The 26,796-nt window shown below is 43.6% G+C and overlaps 1 protein-coding gene across 6 annotated transcripts in view; it reads right to left on the reverse strand.

Moving 5' to 3' along the window:
- FGGY (FGGY carbohydrate kinase domain containing) overlaps positions 1 to 26,796 on the reverse strand; it is a 426,891-nt gene that overhangs the window by 342,858 nt on the left and 57,237 nt on the right. For all 6 annotated transcript variants that reach the window (XM_039238811.1, XM_039238799.1, XM_039238806.1 and 3 more), the window contains one exon: positions 14,423 to 14,511. In XM_039238811.1, the coding sequence (XP_039094742.1) occupies positions 14,423 to 14,511 (89 nt within the window). The remainder of the gene's footprint in view (positions 1 to 14,422; positions 14,512 to 26,796) is intronic.

A 26,796-nucleotide genomic window follows, 5' to 3' on the forward strand; every position in this document is an offset into this window, starting at 1 on the left:
ACAAGCTCTATATTCACGAACTCTTTCTGTCCTCATAGCAAGCCCGTGAGGTACAAAGGAGGAAAATAAAGTGCAGAAAAGGTAAGTAACTTGCTCAAGGTCACACAATTAGTTCCTGGGCTCTTGTGTTACCCCAGAACCTGAACTCAACCCCTTACTCTTGACGTCACACTCCTTCCTCCATGAAGGATTCCCTCCTCTCATTCTACTTCCCAGGCCAAATCCAGGTTTTAAAGCTTTTATATGGGGGGGGGGACTCTTTAAGAAGAGGAATATGAAATTATGAATATAAAATCAGGTGTAATGATGAATATTTACTGCATGAAAAAAATTAAAAACTTTTAGGGATTTTTAAAACTTTTTAAAATTTTAAAAACTTTAAGGGATCCCTAAAAGCTTTGGGGATTTAAGTCCCATTTTTTCAGAGATCAGCACTGCCTAAGTAGCACCACTTCAGCAACCTCTTTCCACTCAAAACACCATGCAACTCCGAATGACGCCAACACTCCACAGGCAAGTGAGGGTTTGGCTTAAGCTTTACTGTGTTCACTCTGTGGGAAACCCACCTCTGCCACTGCCCAGAAGTCTCTTCACCTTTTCCAACCCACTGCAACAAATGCTAGATCTTGATAACTGAAGGAGGAGGCCGGTTCAGCCATTAAGATAAAACAGACGGTGGAGCCAAGATCAGTGTAAGAGGAACTAGGGCTTTCATCCTTTCTCCCCTGCTGGTAAGATGGGCCACAGCAAGGGCCACACCTTTGGAGCCACGGAGACCTGGGTTCGGATTTTCTCTGCAACTGGGCCGCTGTGTGAGCATGAATGTATAGCCTGACCTCTCTGCATCTCACTTTCCTCGTCTGTAAAAATGATATATCGTAAGGTTCGAAGAGTGCACTGCCAGGAATGTCAGATCCTTTTCCTCTGGATACATCTTTCCTGTGCTTCCTTCTGCTTCATCCTCCCTATGCCACCTTAAGTCTGAGGGAAAGTAGGTCGACCCACTCTCTGTACCCCTAGCATATCCCATGGAGACTTCTATTGAAGCACATCAGTGTCTTGTTAATTCAGCAAGCACTCCGTGAATGCCAAGATGAAAACACACATGCTATAGTCTGCAGGAAACTCCTGTCTAGTGGAGAACCCAGTCATGGAGCCTTTCTCTGCCATGAATGAGATGCTTCCAAGGGCTGGAGCCATGCTTTGGATACGGGGAAGGCTGGACCTTACTGAAAATACCGAGTTCACCTCCCACCTCTCAGCCTGTGCCCATGCCGGCCTCATCCCGGCCCCCTCATCTGACTCCACTTGGACCTTGTCCCAACAGGCCCCTGCGATGCTGGCCTGTATATCCTGTGCATGGCGGGATCAATGAAGTTTGGTTTACAGGGCACTGGGCCCATTGTTGGCACTCACCTCGAGAACAAAGAAGAATACTGGCCCTTCCAAGGCCAAACAAAGGCAGACTTCTCCCCCATGGATCTCTGTTCCTTTATGAGCAACAGTATGCAGACCCCTGGTCCTCCACTGAACTACATTTAAAATAGCTTTTGTGAAAGACAGACACAGTGGCCATTTTTTGTGTATGTGTGCCAGCAGCAATGAATTGATTGTAATACGAACAATGTGCACTTCTTCCCACTTCTGACAGAATAGATGACATTGTGTCGTGGGCTGGGGAGGGGGGAGGGGGAGGTACTAAAGAAACCAAGCCTGAAGGTTTATTACATGAAATTCTGATAAAAAGCACTTCGAAGCCTCTTTCCCATCATCAAAAAACCACACTGGGCAAGATCAGAGCTTAACAGCCAACAAAAAAACACATTCAATCCCTGAGATCATTTTCCTGAAATAGAAAACTACATATGTTTCTCAAATTTCACATCAAGCCACTGCAGAGGCCAGACTGCAGGGCTGAATTGGGCCAAAGTAAGTGAGCAAGCAAGGGAGAGAGGGAGAGGGAGAGGGAGAGAGAGAGAGAGAGAGAGGAGAGGGGGATGGGGTGAGAAAAGGAGTAAACAGAAGAAAATGAGCACATTCTTCCACATCACCACATTTCTCTAGCACAATCTAAACTTACGAACACCCCCAGCACCACAGAACTTGTAGTTAAGGTTGCTTATCGGGCAGCCTTTACTTTGTCAAATTAAGACACATTGCCTTGGATTAGCAAGACTCCTTAAATTCAAAATGACTTCATGGTTGGCTCAGAGTTCAGTGTCTCTGGGGCCAGCCGCCAGGAACATATCCACTGTGGAGCCTCCCTCCCCTCTCCACACTGACCTGCCTGACTTTTCCATGGAGACGGCGGAGCAAAATCCCAAGCAGACAGGCTGTCAGTGTTAATTAGAAGTCCAAACACCTCTTTAGAAACTATCTCCAGCTCAATATTTATACAGAATATAAGACTCTTAACAGGCAGGGCTGGAGAGGGAGTGAGAGGTTGAGGCGGAAATAGGTTTGAATGGCATTTGGAACCCATTAATTTTTAAAAGACAGGCTGCCACCCTATATAGACCCAGAGAAGTTCAAAATGTAACGAAACCAGGAAGATGAATGAGCCGAAGATTGTTTAGAAAGCCTGGGGAGAGCGCTCAGCTTTTGAAAAGAATAATATCTGGGCAATAATGAGAGCTGACACTTTTTATTGGTGAATGCGGTTTTTGGCACATTTTAAAGACACAGGTTGACAATTTTTTGTATTTAACAAAAGGAAAAGCAATCTTCTAAATGGCTTGGGAACAAAGGGCTCCCTGACTGCAATTTCTTAATAATGTTTAAGAATTCTCTTCAAAGGCCTTCGACAATAATTTAGAGAGAGGAAGAGAGGAAAAGGAAGAAAACAAGAAAAAAACTCAGTTATACATAAAAAAGAAACCACAGAAAAGGGAAGAAGAGGAAAAAGATACAGCATTTTGACACCAAATTCTAGCCCAAAGGGTTGAGTTTTGTTTTTTTTTTTAATTTTTTTTTTTTATTAAATGTTTTTTATTTATTTCTAGGAGAGAGAGAGACAGTGTGAACAGGGAAGGGTCAGAGAGAGAGGGAGTCACAGACTGAAACAGGCTCCAGGCTCCGAGCTGGCAGTCAGCACAGAGCCCGACGCGGGGCTCGAACCCACGAACCGCGAGATCATGACCTAAGCGAAAGTCGGACACTTAACCGACTAAGCCACCCAGGCGCCCCAAAGGGTTGAGTTTTAATGATGGAGTTTAACAGTACTCTTTACAAAAGAATGAGTTTTAAGAAAGAACCCAAAGAGACACTTTGGCCAACACCATTACATCTCACAGACTAAGAACTTTAGTCCCAGGAAGGCTAAATGGATCAATTTTACAGATGAAGAAATGGAGTGCCAGGGAGGCCCAAGGTCACCTGGCTCCACCAGGCACCAGCCTTCCAACCACACCGCCATATGCATCTTACGACGTAGGCCCGGAACACTGGCAAGTCTTTACAGTAGCATGGGATCTAGGAATCAAACTTATCCCTTTCATCAGTGGCTGAAGCTAGGTTCCCAGAATCACAGAGGTACAATATACAGAAGAGGCCCAGTAACAGAGTTCACAAAAGAGTAGCCTAACAGAGGGCAGCCACCCTACATAGGAAACAAGTGTCCGAGTCCACAAAAACCATGATGCCCTGTCCATCCTGAGATGCCCTCTCAGGTCAGAGCAAGGACCCCAAAACAAGGTGTGATGTGGGGATGTCCCTTCAAAATCTAACCACTACTGCATCCACTGGTTTCACTCCCCCAGAGTGAGACCCCTCTAGGATTCAGTCATGTCACCTGGAAAATGAGATCTCTGTTTAATGCTTTCATGGTTTCAAACCATTTCTAGCACAGAATCAACCATCATACAAATTGTAAATGAGGAATCATATTCAGGGTCCTTCTATTTCACCACACCAGAAAGAGCAGATGGGATTATATTCTCAAAGTGATGGAAGGGCTTAGGAGAAGAGTGTTAGGTAAAGGAAACGCTATATTGCTGTTCACTTGGAAAATCACAGTCATACTGGCTATCATCTTTCAGGCATACAAAATTCGTGTCTGGATGTATGCAGCAGCAAGCTGAAAAGAATTCACAAACACTGAACAAATTTAGACCAGTAGTTTTTCATGAAGGCGGCACAGCATAACCACCTGAAGTCACACATTTTTTATAAGTTTTATTTTTTCAATGTTTGTTTATTTTGAAAGAGAGAGAGAGAGAGAGAGGAAGAGGGAGGGAGAGAGAAAGACAGAGAGGGAGGGAGGGAGGGAGGGAGGAGGAGGGAGGGAGAGAGAGAGAGAGGGAGGGAGAGAGGGAATGAGAAAGAGAGAAGAGGAGGGGCAGAGAGGAAAGAGGAAAAGAGAATCCCAAGCAGGCTCTGCACTGTCAGTGCAGAGCCCAACTCAGGGCTCTATCTCATGAACCGTGACATGATGACCTGAGCTGAAATCAAGAGTTGGACACCTAGCCTGACTCACCCAGGCACTCCCTCCACCCAAGGTCACACATTTCTACCTCCTTTGTTCCAAAGGACAAACATGCAGATTCTTAACCTTTTCTGTCCATATTTGCTTTACGGATAACAAGTGAAGGAAGAAACTCATCCTTCTCCAAGGAGTCTCAACATAGCAGACAAAGAGGCATAGTCAGCAATCCCATAGTAAAGCATTAGTGTAGGGCATCCCTAGGACTCCCACTCACAGAGAATCTGGGCCCCAACTCTGGCACCTCTGATAAGCACAGATGAAAAGCCTCCTCCTGCCCCTGATGGACCTGGAATATTCCATTCCCTCCTGCCTACCTGAACTTTTGGCCTCTACATACTGACCTGCCTATGGTCCCTCAACAACTACCCATTTCTTTCTGCCCAGAATAGCGGAGACCTTTGCTGACTGTCACACTCCATGACTCGCTGAACCTTTTGATCGCATTGCAGAAAGCCAAGACAAAACCCCCAAATCGGGTAGACGGGCTGTCCAACAGATTATCTGGTCACTAAATGGCCCATGCTCCCAACCCCATACACAAGTTGTTTAAAAAGAATTTAGATCCACCTTAAAATTTTAAAATAAAAATAACAAGAACTGAAGAAAAGATAGATGGAAGTACCACTTTTGTGCATGTCTATGCTGTTTCCCTTTCTCCATGAAGCAAATCAATGTACTTTTCATCCTCATTCCATGCCAAGAGGAAACTGGGATTGAGAGGGATTGACTGGCTTGCCCACCATCACCCAGCAGATAAATGAGAGAGCAAAGCTTTGGGTTAAGAAGTATGTGGCTCCAGGCTTTACATGTATTTGAATAGTATGAACAAATATGTACGTACCCGCTGCTAGATTAGACAGAGGGTATTTTCTTAGGAGCTCTATTTATAAGCAAGGAATAAGTGAATGAGTGAATGAATGAATGAAACTGTGAGCTACAGTTGCTTCAAGCCACATACCACCTCCCCCATGCCTTCTAACATCCTCCCCCTCCTCCTGATCACTATCATAGATGGAATATGAAATAGTATCTGGGGTATAGATCCATGTAATTTACTGAGACACTACAAGTCTGTGATTACTTTTTAACTTCCCAATATTAATTCCCCCTTTTTGCTTTGGTAGTAAGAGAAACCCAATTTCATTCAGGTAACAACACGTCCAGCTAAAAAAAGCCTCTTCCATCTGGGCTCTGTTCGACTAGGTATGACCATAATCCTGAGGGCTGGCCAATGAATGATATGTCAACAGAAGTATTATGTAGATCTTCTACAAACCTTGTTTAAAGAAAGCCAACTCGGGTATGTGGTACATTCTTTTTACACACCCCTGTCTTTCTTCTTCGTGATACAAGGAATGTAGACTGGATAACAGAGACTCCAGCAGCCAACTTGGAACATGGGGTGACCTTGAGAATGGAAATCAGCGCTAACGATAGTGAAGTGAAAATATCAAAAGAGCTAATGTCCTTGACTTCACAGGCTGACGCAGTAGCCTAAGACTCCATATGTCTACATTTATTTACAGAAGAGAATGAACTCCTTATATATTTAAGCAACTGTTTATCAATTTTCTATTATTTCTATTATTTATCAGTAAAGAGACAAATACCATATTTCTTCTGTAGAGAGTGAAAATATTCTTCCTTCCCCAAAATCAAGATAAAGTAAAGCTAATATTTACAGGCCATTTCTCAGCACTTCAGATATGCTTTTTAAAAAATCAGCTGATGTGAGAGGATGATGGAATTGGTCTTCCAAGAACCTAGAAGCACTGTTTAATACCATTGTTCTGGAACTCATCCTTCAATACAACCCTAAAACAATGCTAGTCAAAGAGCCTTAGCATTCATCACGTCAAGAATAAGTGTGATCTTTTCCCCCCCAGAACTCTTTAATTTTATAATACTTCTAGAGAATCCTTACCCAGTTTCAACCATAGTCTGGCCAAAAAATGTTACCTCTACCCTGACCTAAATTCAATCAATTTTACTCTCATTCAGATTTCTAACATTAAAAACTGAAGTCCTTTTTTTTTCTTTTATTTCTGAGAGAGAGACAGCGTGAGCAGGGGCGGGTCAGAGAGAGAGGGAGGCACAGAATCTGAAACAGGCTCCAGGCTCTGAGCTAGCTGTCAGCACAGAGCCCGACATGGGGCTTGAACCCATAAACCATGAGATCATGACCTGAGCCGAAGTCGGACGCTTAACCGACTGAGCCACCCAGACACCCCTAAAAAATCAAGTCTTAAATCACAATGAGAATCTACTTTATAGTAACAACGATGGCTGTAATAAACAAAAGAAATAAAAAAGGAAATTAGGTGTTGTTGAATAGGTAGAAAAACTGGCATCCTGATGCATTGCTGGTGGAATGGATAATGGAGAAATCTGGCAGTTCCTCAGAAAGCTACATGCAGAATAACCATATGACCCAGCAATTTTACTCCTAGGTACATACCCACAGGAAATGAAAGCAGAGACTCAAACAGATACTTATATGTCAACGTTCACTGCACTATTCACAATAGCCAAAAGGAAGAAACAACCCAACTGCCCATCAAGGGTCCCTCAATAGATGAATGGAAGAGCAAAACGCAGTATATGCCTACAATGCAGTATCATTTAGCCATAAAAAGGAAATTAAGACACATGCCACAACATATGAATCTTTTTTTCTAAGTTTATTTATATTAGGAGAGAGAGCACGTGTGTGCACTCATGCACAATCAGAGGAGGGGCAGAGAGAGAGACACACAGAGAAAGAAAGAATCCCAAGCAGGCTCCTCGCTGTCAGCACAGAGACCAACACAGGGCTCAGTCTAATGAACCGTGAGATCAGGACCTGGGCCAACCTCAAGAGTCAGACACTTAACTGACTGAGTCACTCAGGTGCCCCAACATGGATGAATCTTGAAAACATAATGCTAAGTAAAATAAGCCAGCCACAAAAGAATAAATACTATATGATTCTACTTATATGAGGTATCTAGGACAAACAAATTCATAGAGACAGAAAGCAGATTAGAGGTAACTAGGGGCTGGGAAAAGGGAGGAATGGGAGTTACTGCTTAAAGGCTATGGAGTTTTCTGTTTGGGGAGATGGTGAGTTTTGAAAATGAACAGAGGTAATGGTTGTTCAATACCATGAATGTAATTATCGCTAGGGGATTGTACTCTTCAAAATGGTTAAAACAATATGTTTTGTGCTACATATGTTTTTTACTATAATCTACAAAAATAATGTAATCTATCGAAAGCACCAAACTGTGCACTTTAAAGGGGTGGCTTACACGGGATGTGAATTATATCTCAGCAAAGCTGTTTGTTGGTTTATTTTTTAAAAAATCAAGTCTTACAGGTGCACTTGCAAAAGGCAATCAAGAAGTGAAGTACCAAGGAAGGGATGTGGACTGAAGGTATGTCACCAAAGGCAGATACTGTAATGGAAGTTTCTCCCTTCTTCCCACCAAGCTGCTGTCCCAGCCCTCAGAGACGCAGCAGCTGCCTCCCAGCCTGCTCACTCCACTCAGAGCAGCACCAGATGAACCACAGATCATTTTACATCTCATCCCCTTTACTTAATTTCCTCCAAGGGGCCAAGGGCTCATCTGATTGGTCTACATTCATAGTGCCGACTTGCTTACCTGAGATCTGGTTGACAGAACCCTTCTTCCTCCCCCCATACATGTACACACACAACACGAACATGAAGATGCTGGTTCAGTCTCACTTCTGGGCTGCATCATCCATCCAATGTACCAGAAGTTCTACATATGAGAGGCTAAAGTGTCATTTTCTAAAATAATGAGGTAGGTTTTCATTCTTCACTTAGTTAATATGCTTTTTATGTAGTCCCTCTGAGTCAGAACCCCAGTGGCAACCAAGAGTGAGTCACTCTTTGAACTCTTAACAACAGGGATACCTGTTAGGAACTCAAATAACGAAGATTAATGGTCACTACACTGTCCTCAGTGTAGTAACGGCACCATGGTTACACAGAAGACTGTCAGTTCTCTTATGTGATGGCACGGCTGAATAGAGGAGGAAGTAGATAATGTCTGCAATTCATTTACAAATGGTTCAGCAAAATAAACACATTAGAGATAGAGCACTAGAGAAACAAATGGAACAAAATGCTGAGGAATGTAGGTAAAGATAGGGAGTTCAATAAGCCATTCCCTCAACTTTTTGGTTGGTTTTAATTTTTTTCAAAAATAATGCCTACGGAAAATACCAAAGCAAGAATTCAATACTTCTGATGAATTACAGAGAGTTCTCACCAATATTTAAGAAAACACCAAAATCCAATATTAGTAACTGACATATATAATACTAACAGACATAATAACTGCCTCTGACATAAATTAATAAAATCAGTGATCAATAAATATATGAAAAATTAACTGCATTTAAGAGTCAAAAATTAAAATAAGACACCATTTTAATCCCCAAAACTTAGCAAAATTGACATAGACATTATACTGACATAGGACAGAATATTATATAGGTATCAAAAGTATAGAAAATAGAATAATATATGAAGTAAAAGTAATTCATACGATGTAGATTTGCAATTAAAATAAAAACACAATAGAGTAAAAGTCTAAATAATTATACTATTTTTGAAATCCTTGAAATTATATCTGGAAAATGACTACAGCTTGGGATCGATAATCTGACCATAATCTTCTCTTGACAGATTAGTAAATAACCATTAAAAAAATAACAGTATATGTTCATAGCAGCACTCTCCACAATAGCTAAAACATGGAAAGAGCCTAAGTGACCATCAACGGACGAATGGATCAAGAAGATGTGGTTTATCTATACCATGGAATACTACATGGCAATGAGAAACAATGAAATCTGGCCATGTGTAGCAACATGGATGGACCTTGAGGGTGTTCTGCTGAGCGAAATAAGTCAGGCAGAGAAGGACAAATATCATATGTGTGCACGTATAGGAGGATTAGGAGGAACTTGACAGAGGAACAAGGGGGAGAAGAAGGGCGGAAATGGTGGGGGAAAGGGAGAGAGGCAAACCATGAGAGACTCTTGAATGCTGACAAAAACTGAGGACTGATGGATGTGGGGGGGAGGGGGGAGGGGCATGGAGGAGGGCACTTTGGGGATGAGCACTGAGTGTTATGTGGAAACTAATTTGACAATAAACTATTTGTAAAAAAAAAAATAAAAATAAAAAAAAATTAAAAATAAAAAAAATTAAAAAATAACAGTATAATAATATCTCCTACAAACCCAAAACAGAGAGCCATGCAAGTCAGGAAAATAGTTGTTGTTTTAAAAGGGAATACAGTTTCTCAAAATCATAAATTCATCTCTGTAAACCAGAAGACAGAATATTTACGGACAACCTACACAGACCTGTACATTTCAGTGGACAGGAAAGAGAAAGGAAACAAACATTTCACATAAAGAAATCTAAGGGGAAATCAACCTGAGATTTTAGCAATCAGCCTTCTTTTCTCATATGCCATAGAAAAGTCTCAGAAATTCTAACATGTAACTTCTAAAGCAAACTTACCAATGTGTCTCTTAAAGAGTCTATTAATTTCATTAAGTCCAAAGAAATAAAAACAAGTAAATATATACATTTCCCATACCGAATGACTCAAAAAAATGCCCGTAGATATTCTGCCCTCAAGGAGGTGAAGCATAACTCCCTACTCCTTAAATGTGGGCTGTGCACAGTCACGTCTTTAAAGTTTATTTATTTTTGAGAGAGAAAGAGTGTGAATGGGGGAGGGGGAGAGAGAGAGGGAGAGGGAGAATCCCAACCTTCAACACACGAGTGAAACTGGCCTGGGCTGAAATCAAGAGTTGGACGCTTAACCAACTGAGCTACCCAGGCACCCCTCAAATCTCTTTGTAGGGAGAATTTATATATGTGAATATGTTTTTGCCTGATTATAAAAAAATTACATTGTTCAAATTTCTGACTTCCCATTTACCATGTCACCAAAATTCTGGATAGTTACCCACTCGAGGTTAGAATGGGGTAAATTCCTAAAGCACCTGGCTTCAGTTTTTCAACTACAAAACAGTGCTAACACCATCTGCTTTAACTAAGGGCCATGAGGATTAATGGGGCTCGCATTTGTTAACATGCCTGGCACACACAGGGAGAAGGCACCTGAAAATCATAACGATAGCATAATTACTAACAAAAACAGCAATCCGTATTTTCAATCTGATGAAAAGGATGAAAAGCTGAGTTACAAATTAATCATAACCCAGGTGGTAAGTTTCTCGGTGACCCAGATAAACAAGAGTCGCTACCACATTTAGGGGATGAGAACAATAACTAAAGGTGGGAGGGCATAAGGGGGAGGACAAAACCAGATAGGGGAAGAGGAGGAGGAGGGGGAGGACTTCTTACACAGTGTCACTGCCAAAAACAAGTCTGGAAGCTTTAAGACAAGGTGAAATCTGATCACTCTTAGCCTTGACTCCACTAGAATAATAAAAAGAAAGAAAGAAAGAAAAAAATAATACCCTCTAGTCTTTCTGGCACTCATTTCCCCAGAGTCTCCCAAAACAATCACATTAAGAGCCAAATAAACACCAAATCTGAACCTGTCCTTGGCCCAGAGTATGACAAGTTCATGTTTCACTGCCCAAAGTTTTTTGGTATCAGCACATTCAAACCCAGACCCTCAACTTCCTTATTCCAGAAGAGGGGACAGACAATGGAGATATTTTTCATTAAAAGAACCATGCACTGTTGAAATACTGCAAACCATACATGTTGTCCACGGTACCTCTAACTCCCTCAATAATCCTAAAACGACACAACCAGATGAGGACCTGGGGCTCAGTGGGGGGCGGGGGGAGAACAATTCACTCCGTGTTCTTGCAGACAGTACACAGTGGAGACACCAAACCCAGGTCAGTCTGACTACAAGGAGTTCCCTCTTTCCACTATGCCAACACTTAATGCAAAGACTCCCTGCCAAAACTGATAGAGAAAGGGAACTAAATAAAATAGCTAATTCCTTCAAAACATTTCTCAGCACTGCACCGTGAGATCTTCTGTGACCTCAGCCAGCCCACACAATAATCCCATGGACTGGGTGCTGTCACTGCCCCAATTCTACAATCGAGAGTGCTCAGAGGGCTTACTTGATTCATCCTAATAGTGCACAGGTTGGAAGAGAGAAGGAAGAAGGAGCTGAAGGAGCTGAGAGACAGAGGAATGAACAGGAGAGAGAGATAGATACAAGAGACAGAGGTCCCAGGGAGAGGGCAACCAGCTCGCAAGAGAAACTCAATACCTACTGCCCAAGGTCCGCAGGCCCTGCTCAAGGAGAGGGAAACTGGACAGGACACGTCTGAAGGTACTCACAAGTACAGGGCAAGGGGCAGGAGAAGGGGGAATTGCAAATTTGTAGTAATTAAAATAGAATGACTCATGAGTGCCACAGGCAGGGATGACTGGGCAGCCAATAAATCATTTGTGAGCATTAAACTTTGCTTCCTGAGGGTTTCAGACTGTTGTGGGCGGGGATGGAGGCCCCAAGTGCATTCTGATGGGCCAAGAAGAAGCTCTCCATTTGAAATTTACCAAGTCCATTAAACCTTTTTGATACTTCCAATCCCTCCCAGGTGTGAAGCACCTTCAAGTCATATATCACTTTCATGTATATTCTGTTAAACATTGTTATCCAAAATTACCTGATCATATATAACCACCTGGGGCACCTGTTTAACATAGAAATTCCCAGGCATCTCAGGGGAGATTTTATTGATTCAATGCTTAAATCTGGTAGCCCTGGGGATCTGTGCTTTGAAAAACTGATCCAGCTGATTCTTATCAGGCTAGTTTGGAAAGACTGCTTTAATAGGACCCTTCCAACAAGTTTTCCAGGTAGGTATTGTGATCCCCATTTTAAACATAAGGAAAGTATGGTTCAAAGAAGGAAAGGACATGCCCAAGTTCCCCCAACTCATGTCTGGCAGAATGTAGAACTACAAATCACACTGTGACTCCACAGTGGGTATGCATGCCATTTAAATCTGAGCCAGGTGCGCCTGGGTGGCTCAGTCGGTTAAGCGTCCAACTTTGGCTCAGGTCATAATCTCGCAGTTTGTGGGTTCGAGCCCCGCGTAAGGCTGTGGGCTGTGTGCTGACAGCCAGAGCCTGTTTCAGATTCTGTGTCTCTCTCTGCCCCTCCCCCACTTGTGCTCTGTCTGTCTCAAAAATAAATAAATAAATAAATCTGAGCCAGAGCTAGCTTCAAGAAGTCCTCTCCTTGCAGTCTTAAATATGGCATAAGAGACCAAGAAACGGGGGTGTAGACTATTCAGCACCATCAGAAAGAACCAGGGGAGAAGTCAATGCCCTGGGTCAAATAACACTCAGGGAAAGAGAAGGACGGCAAGGTTTTCTTCTATCTGTAGTTCTATTTTTGAGTCCCCAAATTTTGCAGGCCAGTGGAGTATTTCCAACACCCTCACTATTAGCACTCCTTTAACTAATAGGTCCATTTGGCTAAAACGATGGAGACACTTCTTTCACTACTGCACAAAGGTAGGAAAAAATCCTGGTGAAAGGTCCTTCCAGAAATAACTTCAGACCATTAATGTCACACCAAAAGAGGAATGGCCAAGATGAGATCTTAAAATCCACACATGGATATCCCTGGTGGCGGCTGCAGTGTAACAGTGACTCGGTTGTGCCTTCTGGGGGTGAAGTTCAGACCACTCCCAAGAGCCTGCTCCCCCAGGCAGGGGTAAGTACTTGAGATGTGCTGAGAATGATGTGCTCGTGAAATATGTCCTCTACTCTCTCCTTTCGGAAAGCCCCAAATGCTGCGCTCTTAGCAATTCTCTGTAAGAAAAGTTCTAAATCATACCAAGTGAGATGGGCAGGAAGGGTACAAGAAAATGGCACTCCTAGTCCTGGCTTCTCTTGACTTTAAATAAAAAGGAAAATGGGGATGATTTGGCCCTCCCTGAAGGAGCTGACTTTAAGATTCATCACCTGTCTTCCTAAATGTGTGTGTGTGTGTACACACACACATATATATACACACATATATATATACACACACACAAACACATACACACACACACACACACACACATATATATACTCACACATATATATACACACACAAACAGGTTTATCTGTTCTCAGGGAAATGATCCTCTTCCTCACAGATTTGTTCAACATAAATTACCTAAATTGTTGTCAGGGTGAGAAAGCCCCTCCCCCACCCTGCCCTGCTGTCCCTTCTTATGTATCCCCTGAAATCTGAGGTCAGGATGACAAGAGACTTGCATACTTTGAGATTTCATGTTGAACTTGTCTCTGTTACACACACACACACACACACACACACACACACACACAGCCACTCTTAATTACAGCAGCCTGCTACTTCACACTATTTTTTAAATTGTCTCTGCCATGTAGCACATACTTATTTATAATATTCATAATTTACTGAAAAATATTGTGACTCCAACATACAGACCTCTCTACTCTGCAATGAATTCAGGTAGATGAATATAAAAAGTAACACAGACATCCAGTTAAAACAGCTTCCTTGAAAACAGATCTCTTGCCTTCATGTCGGGGGCCAAAAAAATATTTTTCTTTTATTCAGCATGTAAAAAGGACCTTTGGAAAAACAGTCACATTTCACGATGGGCTGTTCATGTCTCCCTCAAATGTGTCCAATTTTAATGAATGGTCTTCACCTTGGATACCAACATTCCAGGCCGCATAGGAACAATGGTGTCCGGACATGTGCAGTGGAGGTGGAAGATGGATTCAAGATGTTTCAAGTATGTGAAATCACATACAGATGTACAAACAGTACGTCTAGTCAAAGCGAGTTAAGAAAGCAATATGTATACAGACACCCGAGAATGGATGAGCGCAAATAAAAATCCAACTTGTAATTAACATACCGTGCTGTGACACCTGTTGCCTTCCACGATAAGAAGTCTGGGAGATCAAAGAAATGTCCCGCCTTATCCCAGCAGGTCTCTCTCAAGTTCTGCCAAATTAAATATATATTAGAATCAATTATGGGCTTTCTTCCCTACCCCTCCCCTTTCAATAATGTTTCAAATTTTTCAAAACAAAAGCATAGCCAACAATGTCCAAGAAAACATCTGTTCAGGGGCTGGGGGCCAGGGGGCAGGGTTGGTATAAAAGCCGTATCTATATAGGAAAGAAACATCGGCAATCATTGATCCTTCCCCAAATGGCCATCATCTCTCTTTTATCCCCTTGGCCAACCTGGAGGGAGGAAAAGCACGCTCTGTGAGGGTATGCAATCCATCTTCCTAGTGAAGGGCCACAGGATACACTTCAAGACACCCAGTCAGATTTCAGAGCTGAATGGTTTTAGGCTGGGAAGAAAACGGCACTAAGAAACTACCCCACCAAAAGGAATGTGTCCGGCCATGTACAATTCTCCCCACACCAACAGCTTCCAAAGGCAGTAAAAAAGTTGGTTCCTGCCCTCAAAGAGCGTCCAGTCTAAGCCAAGGAGAATGGCACATAACCAAGCTATTCTTACAAAACACCTAAACATTTGTTTCTTCCAGTCTCTTCCACACTGCCAATGTGGTCAGACTTTTTCTTGCCACTGGGCTTTTCCTTTCCTCTGCCACCTCTGTCTGGAATTCCTCATTCACCACCCTGTTGATTCCCAGGATCCCTGTCACCTGGCCCTTTGGTTAACCCTATCCACCTTTCCTTGGCGCAGCCTTCCACGATCTCCTACTCAAGGTGGGTCTGACTCTCCCACAACCCACACCACCCCACAATTATTTGTGTACTGCCTTTCTTTCCCACTAGATTGGAAGCTCTACAATGTCAAGAACCCACAACCTATGTGTATGATATATCCCACAACCTTCTCCTCACCTCCCCTACATAGGACTGGATGGGTTAGCTGTGAAGTAGAAACCACCTGACTCTGGTCCGCTTACACACTTAACTGAAGTTAAGAAGATGGACATGTGACCTAACTGAGCCAATCAGATTCCTTCTCCCAGGAATTTAGACTCAAGATCCAAATGGAGTCATTTCACTTCTGCCTATGAATGGAACTGGAAGGGAGATACACTTGGAAACTGTGAAGTGGCCCTTTTCTGGCAAGTACCTAGAGAAGCAGAACTTCACAAAGCGAAGAGTAAAGCAGACAGAAGCAGTAGCAAGAAAGGTTTCCTACCATCCAGGCAACTCTCCAAGTCCTGGTTTCAATTATTCCCTTCCCAAGTGGCTACAACTCAAAGGAATGTATCATAAGCACACAGGGCTCTTGGGGAAACCGGGGGGCCACAGTGAAGAAGTTCCAAAAGAGACATATTCCAGTGTCCGCTAGAGGGTGACACACAGCAGACACTCAATAAATATTCGTTGAACTAGACAAACTGCTCATTTTCACCTCCCAATCTCTCTCATTGAGTAAGGCTTCGGAGGTTAGAAATGGATTCCACGTGCGTTATCTCCTTAGAATGAGGGAAAGTTCTGAATATTATTAGTACATCTACTTTACAGACATATGACTGCCCTTTATCTACATTTGCCCTCAAATTCTCTGAGTTCCTAATTCCTCCTCCCCCATCACAACTATATGAACTATTTACGCACAACAGAGAAACTGAGTATAATCCCAGGTACAAGGTCCCATTAAAACGACAGTAACATCCAAAGGGTTCAGGTGTAAATGGCAGCGTGAAGCCCATTTCCGGTTACTGTTGCTGTTACTTGTTTTAAATTCCTAAGCACTGGGGTGAGAGCTCACATTTAGGAAGGGCTAAGCTCCTTAAATACCAATACACGTTAGTGGTAAACAAAGTGGAAACTTAAAGCTGACTGAAAGTGCCTTACACTGCTGTGCCCTAGTAGTATCTCCATACCCTAAGAGGTCACGATCGGAAAATGGTAGCCTTTGAAACTGTGTGAGTCAAACTACTCATATGCCTTCGGGGCAGTCCCCAAAATCTCTTTCCCTGTGCTTTGTGGTTTCAGTGCTCAGCTTCTGGGGAGAAGGAGAAAAGGCAGCCTCCTTCTAAGGGCTCCAGGAATCCAAGGCCAGTCACCAAAAATGAACCACTAAACCACGGCAGCAACAACCAGTGCTTCAAGCCAAAGCCGAACAATGTTCCTAAACTCCAAAAACAACTCCTTCTGTTAGATATAGAGGGTCATTAAAGACTCTTCACAATGAGAGCTTTCAGCCTGGGGCCACACAGACCCCCACTGGGGACAATGGGACACAAGCAAATGTCTCAAAGAGAACTTCAAGCTTCTTGCCAAAAAGGAGACCCACTGCAGGCAGGAGGCATGAGGCAGCCAGGGAACGTCATTTCTTCTTGAAGCCATGCCAGGGTCATCTACCAAAGCCACAGACCCCAGTCCAACCTCTCGCTATAGGATGAGAAGCGAGAAGCATCTAATTAGAGGTATGAGGCATCCTTAAGAATATGCATGGTCTTGGAGGAAGAGACACCAGTAGTCCCTGCTTTCTCTACAAAAGCAGTCTGAAGATTAGCCAGCAAACAGAAGGAGGCAAGGGGCACCTGAGTGGCTCAGTTGGTTAAGTGCCCAACGCTTGATTTCGGCTCAGGTCATGACCTCACAGTTTGTGAGATGGAGCCCAGCATTGGGCTCTATGCTGACAGGGGGGAACGGGCTTGAGATTCTCTGCCTCTCTCTATCTCTCTCTCTCTCTCTCAAAATAAATATAAACAACAATGACAAGATAAAGAGAAGAGGCCAGAGTTTGCCGGGATGAGGGGAAACGTCTCCTAAAGCCTGATTTCTTACTTTGAGATGCTGGCAGACTGTCTGTGAGGATCTCATGCTGTTTTTATGTTGAGCTACATGATTCACAAGTGCTTTGTCATCAGATGCCAGATGGGCCAAGGGTATATAGCCCCATGGATGGATTTTTAATCCAGTTCTGTGGGAAAATCTCTCCTTCCATCCCACTCTCCAGCCAGTACATGGTCCCAGCTGAGGGCCTCAATCTTACTGAATTAGTTCTATTTTTGTAACCATTGGGCCTGCTGGAAGACACCGTGACTGCTCTCCTATATTTGTCCACAGCTCACAAAGAGCCCCCACATGCCTCATCTCATGTGATTTTTGGGGCGGTTCAGAGGTGTGTAGGCAAATATACGGTAGTCTCATAGTAAGGATGTACCAACACTTTCAGACAGGGCTTATGCCACAGTCACATGGGACTTCTAGCTCTAAACTGAGAGCTCGTTTCCTCCACCGTGCCACAGTCACCATCCTGGGGCTCCCAGAGCCATCAGAGATGTAGGATTTGGCCTCTGGAGAGACTCATAATGGAAGCTACTGCCATTCTTCACAGAAGGAAAAAACAAAAGCCCTTCCAAACACATTTCTGTAGACAATTTAAAATTTTTCAGGGGCACCTGGGTGGCTCCATCAGTTAAGGAACTGACTGCATCACAGGTCATGATCTCACAGTTCAGGTGTTCAAGCCTCACATTGGGCTCTGTGCGCCCTTAGCACAGAGCCCACTTGGGATCCTCTGTCCCCCTCTCTCTCCACCCCTCCCCCCACTCCCTCTCTCTCAAAAAAAAAACAAAACATTAAATAAAAATGTTCAGAGATTTCACTTCCAATCCCAAGCAGCTCACTTAGCTTCCTAATAACACCTTCCAGGCACAGACGGTGAATGGGTCGCAGAGAGCAAAGAGCAGACCTGGACACACACCGACTTGAGCTGTATTTCATGGCATGAGAGCTGAAGCCAACTCACAGTCAAAGCTCTCTGTGCGGGACGAGTTCTGTCTATCCTCCGGTTACCAAGCAACTAACAAAAAAAAAACGAGTCTTTTCAAGAAAGAAAAGAAATCAACCCTGATTTGGGGTGTAGGACTTGGCCCTAAAGGCTTCTGAGTTCCAATAACAATCCTTTTGAGCTCAGCAATCCCCCAGGCTTAGAGGCAACCAAAGAGAACGACTTTTTACTTTTTGTAATCACCTATTACTTCATGAAACCACAACATTTCCTGGGGGGAGGCTACAACCCAAAGCCACACAGCTGCGGGGCCCAGCAGAGGGTGGAGATGAAGGATACATCCAAGATTCTGAGCCAAGCAGCAGCCGCCCTGCGAGCCTCAGGGCAGAGAGATGGCACTTTCTCCGGTGCCCTCCCTCTGTGGTGCCCAGGGAGGCAGTGGGGGATCTCCTGCCTGCTCGATACTGAAGGAATAGGGAACATGAAGCAGGTCCCGTAGCCTATGACAGGAGACATCAGGGTCTAGGAGCAGCATGAGAAGGTAGGGATGAGCAGCTCAAAAGCATTTTGTTATTAACTGCAAAAGGATTCTGTCTAGGCTATGCGCTGTGTGCAGTGAAAAGAAAAAAAAGGGGAGGGAACAGAGCTCCCTAACTCCCCACCCAGTGAATGATCCTGCCTGAACAGCCCAAGCACTCATGATGTTGTTTTCCAGCCTAACTACTCAGGAGAGAGCAAAATCTTATCTTCATTCTACATTCAAGACTCCAAATTAGGGCACAGGCTGATAGGCCAGAGACGAAAGAGGAAATGTAATCCTCAATGTCATTCTTAAAAGAAAAATGATGCTGCAAACATGGAGTGGGTCATAATCCCCAGCCAGAAACCTTCCAGAATGAATGAAACAATTGTGTGTCTCAAACTCCCATCCACAAATTAAAAGACCAAACACCGGACATATTTCAAGGCAGACAGGCAGATACGCTGAGATGTTTGTGCTACTGGAGGCATCTTTCTAAAAACTGAAAACTTACCATTACATCCCCTTGTTTAAAATGGTCTGACAGTTCCCAATGGCCTCGAATCACAGTGAACTCCCTGTCTTGGCTCTCAGGACACTCAATGCCCTGGCTCCAACCTGGCCATTATAATGATGAATCTTTCTAGGCTCATCTCTGAGCCTGCTCCACTCCGTACTCACCTCATTCCCTTCCCTGTGTCCAAAGGCATTAGGCTCCTCCGCATTTCCATGCCCCTACTTTGATGGACTCCCCCACCTTCTCCCATAACCTAATTTCTACCTTTGATTCATATCCAATGCAAATGTCACCCTTTCAGCGATTCCCTCCAATCCCTCATTGTAACCCAGTCACACATACCGGTGTCTAAATTCATCTCAAAATGACAAACTCCTGGAGGGCAAAAGCCAGCTCACACATGGGAAGAAAAACAAAAAGGCAAAAAGTTTCAGAAAGTATAAAGAAATTTAAAATCAAGCCCTTTCAAAAGAAAATTACAGCAGAGCTGGAGGAAGATGTGCAACAAAAGAAAAGGTAATTAATAAGATGATGTATGAGAATAATGTAATGAGCCTGATACCAAGGCTTGGTGAGTCAGCCTCATAACTTTATCATAATATTTTGTGTGCGGCCATACATTTGCCTCTAATGAGTAATCACAGACAAGGTTCAGTGGAGGGAAAGGGCTTTGGGGCTGGCGTTGCCAGAAAAGGCTTCATGGGGAAGAGATTTGAGCAGAAGCCTAGAGGTCAAGTCGAATAAGTATCTATGCCACTACTGAGAACGAAACCCAAGGAACAAAGATCTGAACTGGCAGGACTGTCCCCATTAGAGAAGGATTTATTTAACTGCACCATCATAGAGCTTTCTTGGGAAATGAAATAATCCCATTGTATGATTTAAACTATTTCATTTTTAAGAACTTGATGATTTATATGCATCCTCCCTCACCATCTCTCCTAGGGCCCGACTATTGTACAGAAAGGCAAACCTACAACTCACACTAGGGCTGATTTCCCAACCATTAAAAAAACGTTACCTTTTTCATGAAAACTGATCATACTCAGTAAAGCCAACTTTGCCAGGGATGTGATACCACCGGTGGGCTCTAAGAACATCGGAGTCAGGCAGACCTGAGTTTGATTAATGGCCTCACCACTTCCCAGCTGTGTAGCTTTAGGCAAATTAATTCTCTAAACCCCAGTTTCCTCAAGTACCATGTTACTAGCATCTATCAAGATGCTGTGAGAAACAAATGAAACAATGTAGAGGGCCTGATAAGTCAACAAGTTTCATTCTAATTACTGCCACAGAGTTCCATGTTTTTCAAAGCACTTTGACATGTATGATCTCATCTGCTCTGTATAATTTTGCAGGGCAGGGAAAGGAAGAAATGATCAACCTCACCGTGCAAGTTGAGAAACTAAAACCCAGAAAGGAAACACACTGTCCTAGGGTCACACACAGATAAGTGTAAGACAAACTAAAATGGAGATCCCTAATGACCAGCCCAGGGCTAGTTCAGGTGCCCACCTCCCTGAAGTATTAATAAAATGCAAAAGCACCAGGAGGAGAGACACTATGGGGACAGAGAACACAATTCCTTGTGGGTGGTATGGTCTAGAGGAGGGAGGGAAGGAGGGAGTCTGAATATGAAGAGAAGGCTTTGGAATGGGTAAAAAGGTTTTGGAACAGACATGAAAGAAAGCAGATCTGGACAAGTGAAGGGGTGAGGAGGCCTTGCCTAATACTTCATTCTCCTGGATCCCTTCATGCCCTGCTCATTGTCTTTCCATCTTGTGTACCTTTTCCTTAGTTGCCCTTTAAACGTGGATTCTCCTCAGAGTTCCTACCTCACCTAAATGCTCTTCTCACTGCTCACATGCTGCCTGGGCAATCTCAAGTACTCCTACCATTCCAACTAACTACAAACCGAAGAAAGGATGTGCCAAATCTCAAACCCCACGCTCTCCTCTGAGACATGGCTTCTGGAAGTTCCACTGGACCTGTAATGCAACATGTGCAAGACAGAATCTGTTACTTTTCCCAAAGTGTTTTCCTCCTCCTTGATTTCTCTTTCAGTTGATCCACTTACCCAAAGGGTCCTCTTCCACTTTCCTTCTCTCTCAATTCATACATCCAACCATCCAAATAATTTAAAGTCCCAATTAATTCATGAAGAGGTCTCTACCACTTCACCCTCTATTAGTATTAGGGTTCTCCAGACAAAAAGAACCAAAAGGAGAGTATACATATATGTGTATATATATGTATGTATGTGTCTATATATATATGTATATGTGTGTATACAAATATATATCCTTCACATATATGAAATCATATACATATGTATATGAAGAGAATTATTATAAGGATTGGCTCACACAATTATGGAAGGTGAGGAATTCCAAGATCTGCAGTGGACAAGTTGGAGACCATGGAGTTCAAATCTGAATCTGAAGGCCTGAGAGTGATGAGAATTTATGGTATAATTTCTAGTCTGAATTCCAACAGCTCAAACCCCAAGAAGGGCCAGTGTTTCACTCCAAGTCCAAAGTTAGAAGAAGACCAATATCCCAGCTCAAGGCAGTCAAGTAGAAGAAGTTTCCTCTTACTCAGCCTTTTTGATCTACTCAGGTCTTTGACTAGACAAGGCAACATGGGGGAGGGCAATCTGCTTTACTCAGTCGACCAGTTCCAATGTTAATCTCACCCAGAAACGCCCTCTCAGATACAGTCAAAGTAACGTTTGACCAAAAGTCTAGGCACTTTGATGTCCAGTAAAGTGGACACATAAACTTAACTATCATACTACATCTTACCATCGCTATCCTTTTTCAGTCCGTCACATTCCATTGCCTAGATTATTGCTATTGTATCTACGGCATACTCTAGAAGTTGCCACATTCTTCCCCTCCCTGTTGTAATGCCCTTTGCAATAGAGCCCTGCAGCTCTTCCCATCACCAGGTGAATCTTGGTCTGGCCTTACAAGTTGCTTTGACCAATGGAATGGAACAAAGGTGCCACTGGGCTACTTCTGAACACGGGCTTCAAAACACCTTGCTTTTGCCTTCTTGGAATATAGTGCTGCCAGGTGAGGCAGCTGAGGCTGGCCTGATGGACAATAAGAGAACACAAGAGGCAGAAATGAACCACTTCTGGCAAGGCTCTAGACATGCAGAAGCGCTGAGCAAAGCCAAGATCAAGAAATCCTAACCGGGAAACCTACTCTACTCTTGAAAGAATAGGGACCAGAAAAATCATTTATCTTAGCTCATCCCAAATCAGCAACCTGCAAAACTATGAAGTAAATAAATGGTTGATTTTTTTCCTCCACTAACTTTCGAGGCGGTTTGTTACCACCTTAACTAATACTTTCAAATCTTACCCCCCTTCAATTCCCACCACCTACACAGCCAATTAGAGTTCAATAGTCTATGTATGGGGTACCTGGGTGGCTTAGTCAACTGAGCATCCAACTGCTAATTTCAGCTCAGGACATGACCCGAGGGGTGTGAGACTGAGCCCCATACCAGGCTCCATGCTAAGCATGAAGCCTGCTTAAGACTGACTCTCTTTCACAGGGCACCTGGGTGGCTCAGTTGGCTAAGCATCAGACTTCGGCTCAGGTCATGAATTACAGTTCATGAGTTTGAGTGCCTTGTCAGGCTCTGTGCTGAGAGCTTGGAGTCTGGAGCCTGCTTCAGATTCTGTGCCTCCCTCTCTCCCTGCCCCTCCCTGGATCACACACTCTCTCTCTCTCTCTCTTTCAAAAATAAACATTAAAAAAATTCTCTTTCTCTCTCTGTAAACTATTTTTTTAACTAAAAAAAGAAAACAATAGTCTATTTAACATGTACATTTGACTATATAAATAACTCATTAATTAATTCATTCAGTAAGTATTTATATGTTATCCTCTACATGTCAAGTACTGTGCCCAATGCTAGGAAATGAGGCAACACTAGACAGAGCTACTACTTACAGGGAGCTTTCAATCTACTACCCTCTGTGCTCTTCAAAGTTTTCTACTACCTTTGGAGTTAAAAATAAAATTCATTAGGGGTACCTGGGTGTCTCTGTCAGTTAAGGCTGTCTGACTTCGGCCTAGGTCATGATCTCTCTGTTCCCTAGTTCAAGCCCCACATGGGGCTCTGTGCTGACAGCTCAGAGCCTGGGGCCTGCTTCAGATTCTGTGTCTCCCTCTCTCTCTCTGCCCCTCCCCACTCGCATTCTGTCTCTCAAAACTAAACAAACATTAACAAAAATGTTTTAATAAATAAAATTCATTAACATGGCATGTACAATCCACATCTTACCAGCTTCATCTCTGATCACTCTGAGATACTATATTAGAATCACCCACATGCACTGTGCTTCTTATTACCATTATACCTCCATTCATAGTGTAGCCTATCTGGAATACCAACTCCTCTTCAACTTGGCCAACATGGGCTCATCATTTAGGACTCAACTCAGGTACTACCCACTCTGCAAAATCCTCTGATTCCCTGAAGCTGAATAAGGTGCTCCCATGCTATGCCTGCATAGTACCTTGTGAATATCCCTATCATGGTTCTTCCCATCCTATCCATTCATGTATTTGTCTCCCTCACTACACTGAAAGCTCTAAGGGGAAAGGGGGGCGACTATGTTTTTTTCTCTCTATTCCTAGGACATAGGATTGTATCTGATATATAGATGGTTAATCACATTAGCAGAACGGATGAATACATAAATGAGCAGAGATATACAAACTAAATAGGAGTCTGTGGAAATGGGAATAAGGAATGAATGGATAAATGAATGAGGTTGTGAATAAGAACTGTCCCAGTTTCTCTTTCCTCATTCAAGTTAATGGCTTTTCACCATTTGACTTAGGAGCAGAGACATTCTAGCCAAGCCAGACTGCCAGGAAGATAAATTTCTCTTCTTGGGGTGAGTAGGTCTTTGGAGAAGTTTCATTTTAATTGGAAAATGGATTCATTCACTTCCTGGCTTGGACTCCTGGGTCAGTGCAACACCATGTTGAATGGCTGCCAAGCACCACTGGAGAGGGGGCTAAGACCGGAACAGCACTCCATCAAATGTCCAGTAAGCCAGGACACCTGAGGACAACCGGGTGTCAAGTCCAGGGTGGCTGACAGGAATGCCCCCTCCTCTTTCATCCCCAAATTTCCTTCAACCCCAACTTTATACCTATCCCCACCCCATAAAGGACAGTATGCTTTACTGTTCCATTTGGCATTTCTTTGGGCCTTATTTGTGCATATATATCCTTCCCTATTCATTTGCACCACCATTACACAGTGCCACTGTCATTTCCTAAGGGCACTGACAAGGTCCACAATGGAGAAATCCCTTCACAACTCAACTAGAAGAAAAAGATCACAACTTCATGGCCTCTTTCTTACAGTGGATGCTGAATAGCTCAACACCATGGAAAATATCCCTTCCATAGAACATCTCTTGCATCTTTTATGAAGGGTTGTTGTAGAGGGCACTGAACACTGATTTTTATGACCTGGCTCTAGCTTCCTCTCTAGCCTCAGTTCTCAACACCTTCACCTATCAGCACCCCCACAATCCCTGATTCTCCAAATGTACTGATGCATTGGCAGAGTTCTAAAAAATGCAATACGCTGCTCTACACGGAGGTGCCTTTGACCATTCCACTGCCTCTTCCCAAAAGACAGACAGCAAGGGCACGTATCCTGGCTCTTAATACTTCATAGCCATGGGATTTGGGGAAAGCTAAATACTCTTCACTCCCACTTAACCGTCCCATAATAATTACAGTGAACAGTAACACTACCTACACCACAGAGTTGGTGAGGGAACAAATGAGCCAATGTATGTGAAGTGTTTAGAGTATCTGGCACACAGTAAGCACATCTTAAATGACTGTTCTTATTATTAGAATGTCAATAGCATGATCGGTTTCCATCTTCAGCAAGCTTTGTTCAGAGACTGACACAGCTTCGTTCAAACTCTGATTCTTCTACCTGGTAGTTGTGTAACTTCAGGCCAGGAGTCACCTAATATCTACAAGTCTCATGTTCATCTACAGCAATGTTTAACTCTAGTGCTGGTAGGAGGATTCAACTCAGCAAGCTTATACATATTAATGTGCCCATCCTGGCACATCCCCATTAACAGTTGGTTTCTTCCACAATCCTTACTCTTCTCAAATTATGTGGGAGCTCATCTCTCCAAGTAGACCATCAGCTCCTTTAAGGGGAGGACCATAACTTACTCAGCTGTACCCCTACAGTGCACATGAAATAATTACTTCTCAAATGAAATCTTTATTGACCATGCTCCAATCTGCCTATCAGCCCTGGTTTGGGGTCAGGTGTGTGCTAGGACCCTACATGAAAGGCAGGCGTACGCTGGCTCCAATCTTCACACTGCTTATTGGGTAGGTGAAGCAAAGGGTCTGCACGTGAAACCCTCAGCAGGTATACAAATAGCACAGAATAATTCGAGTCTGACAATACCTGTTACAAACTAAGGAGGCTGCAGCGTCATGATAGAAAAAGATGGCTGTGGGCAAGCAGCCGAGAGAAAGGTGTTACGTGGGAGGTAGTGTCTGACCTCAGTGCAGAGGGAAGCCAAAGACGAAGGGAGATGGGGGAGGAGGGTGGTCCAGCTGGCACAACTGGCTGACAAAAGTTCAGGAGAAGCATCAGCTAGATCCCTGTCCGTGGAAGAGGAACCCTGAGAAGTTCAGCCTGAGTGATGTATGTTGAAGGACAGTAAGAAGAAATCTAAATTTGTACTGGACACTCAGGTCAGGAGAGAATGGGGACCACCATTGGTCCTGGGTGGGGCTGGTTTGTGAATACAGTTTTAGAAAGGCTAGGCAGAACGCTGTGTGAGAAGTCTGGAGGAGAGGGGGACAGGAGACAGGAGCATGAGAAAGCACAAGTAAAGGAAGGAAGGAAGATGAAAGCAAAAGAGAAGATGAACAAGAGCAAAAAACAGGAAAGATTAAGTAGAAGAGGAAGAAAAAAATAAAGACAAAAGCAAAAGAGGGACAGAGAAAGGGGAGATAGGCAAAGCACACACATAGGTAAACATGAGGAATGAATACAATAAGAAAAGCCAGAACAAAAAGAAAAACAAATAAGATGTGTGGAAAACAACAGCAGGACCATGGCAATGTCCCTGACGAGGCAAACCATGGAGAGGGAAGGGCGGAAGCCAGAGCCCGTTCTCGGTCTGCACACTGTCTCTCCTCTGGGCAAATGAAGTCATGGCTGATGTCACTGCCTCTGAGTCACACGCCCACCAAGGGAGAGGTGGAAAGAGCCCCTGCCTGGTTCAGTCCCACCCTCCTAGACAAGAGGGGTTAATTCACCACCTCATTCTCTGGGGTGCTGTCTAGTCTGGTCCTGATGCGACGGAAATGAGGACACTTCTCCTCTGCCAAGGGAGGACACTGCAGCCATGTGAGCAGTGGTCCACCTCTGGGCCCTTGAGACGGGAGAGTAGGAAAAAGTGGGGCAGACAGTTTTCAGCTTTTCT

The sequence above is a fragment of the Hyaena hyaena genome, unplaced genomic scaffold (assembly GCF_003009895.1).
Source record: "Hyaena hyaena isolate Hyena2069 unplaced genomic scaffold, ASM300989v1 scaffold_5, whole genome shotgun sequence".
Lineage (NCBI taxonomy): Eukaryota > Metazoa > Chordata > Mammalia > Carnivora > Hyaenidae > Hyaena > Hyaena hyaena.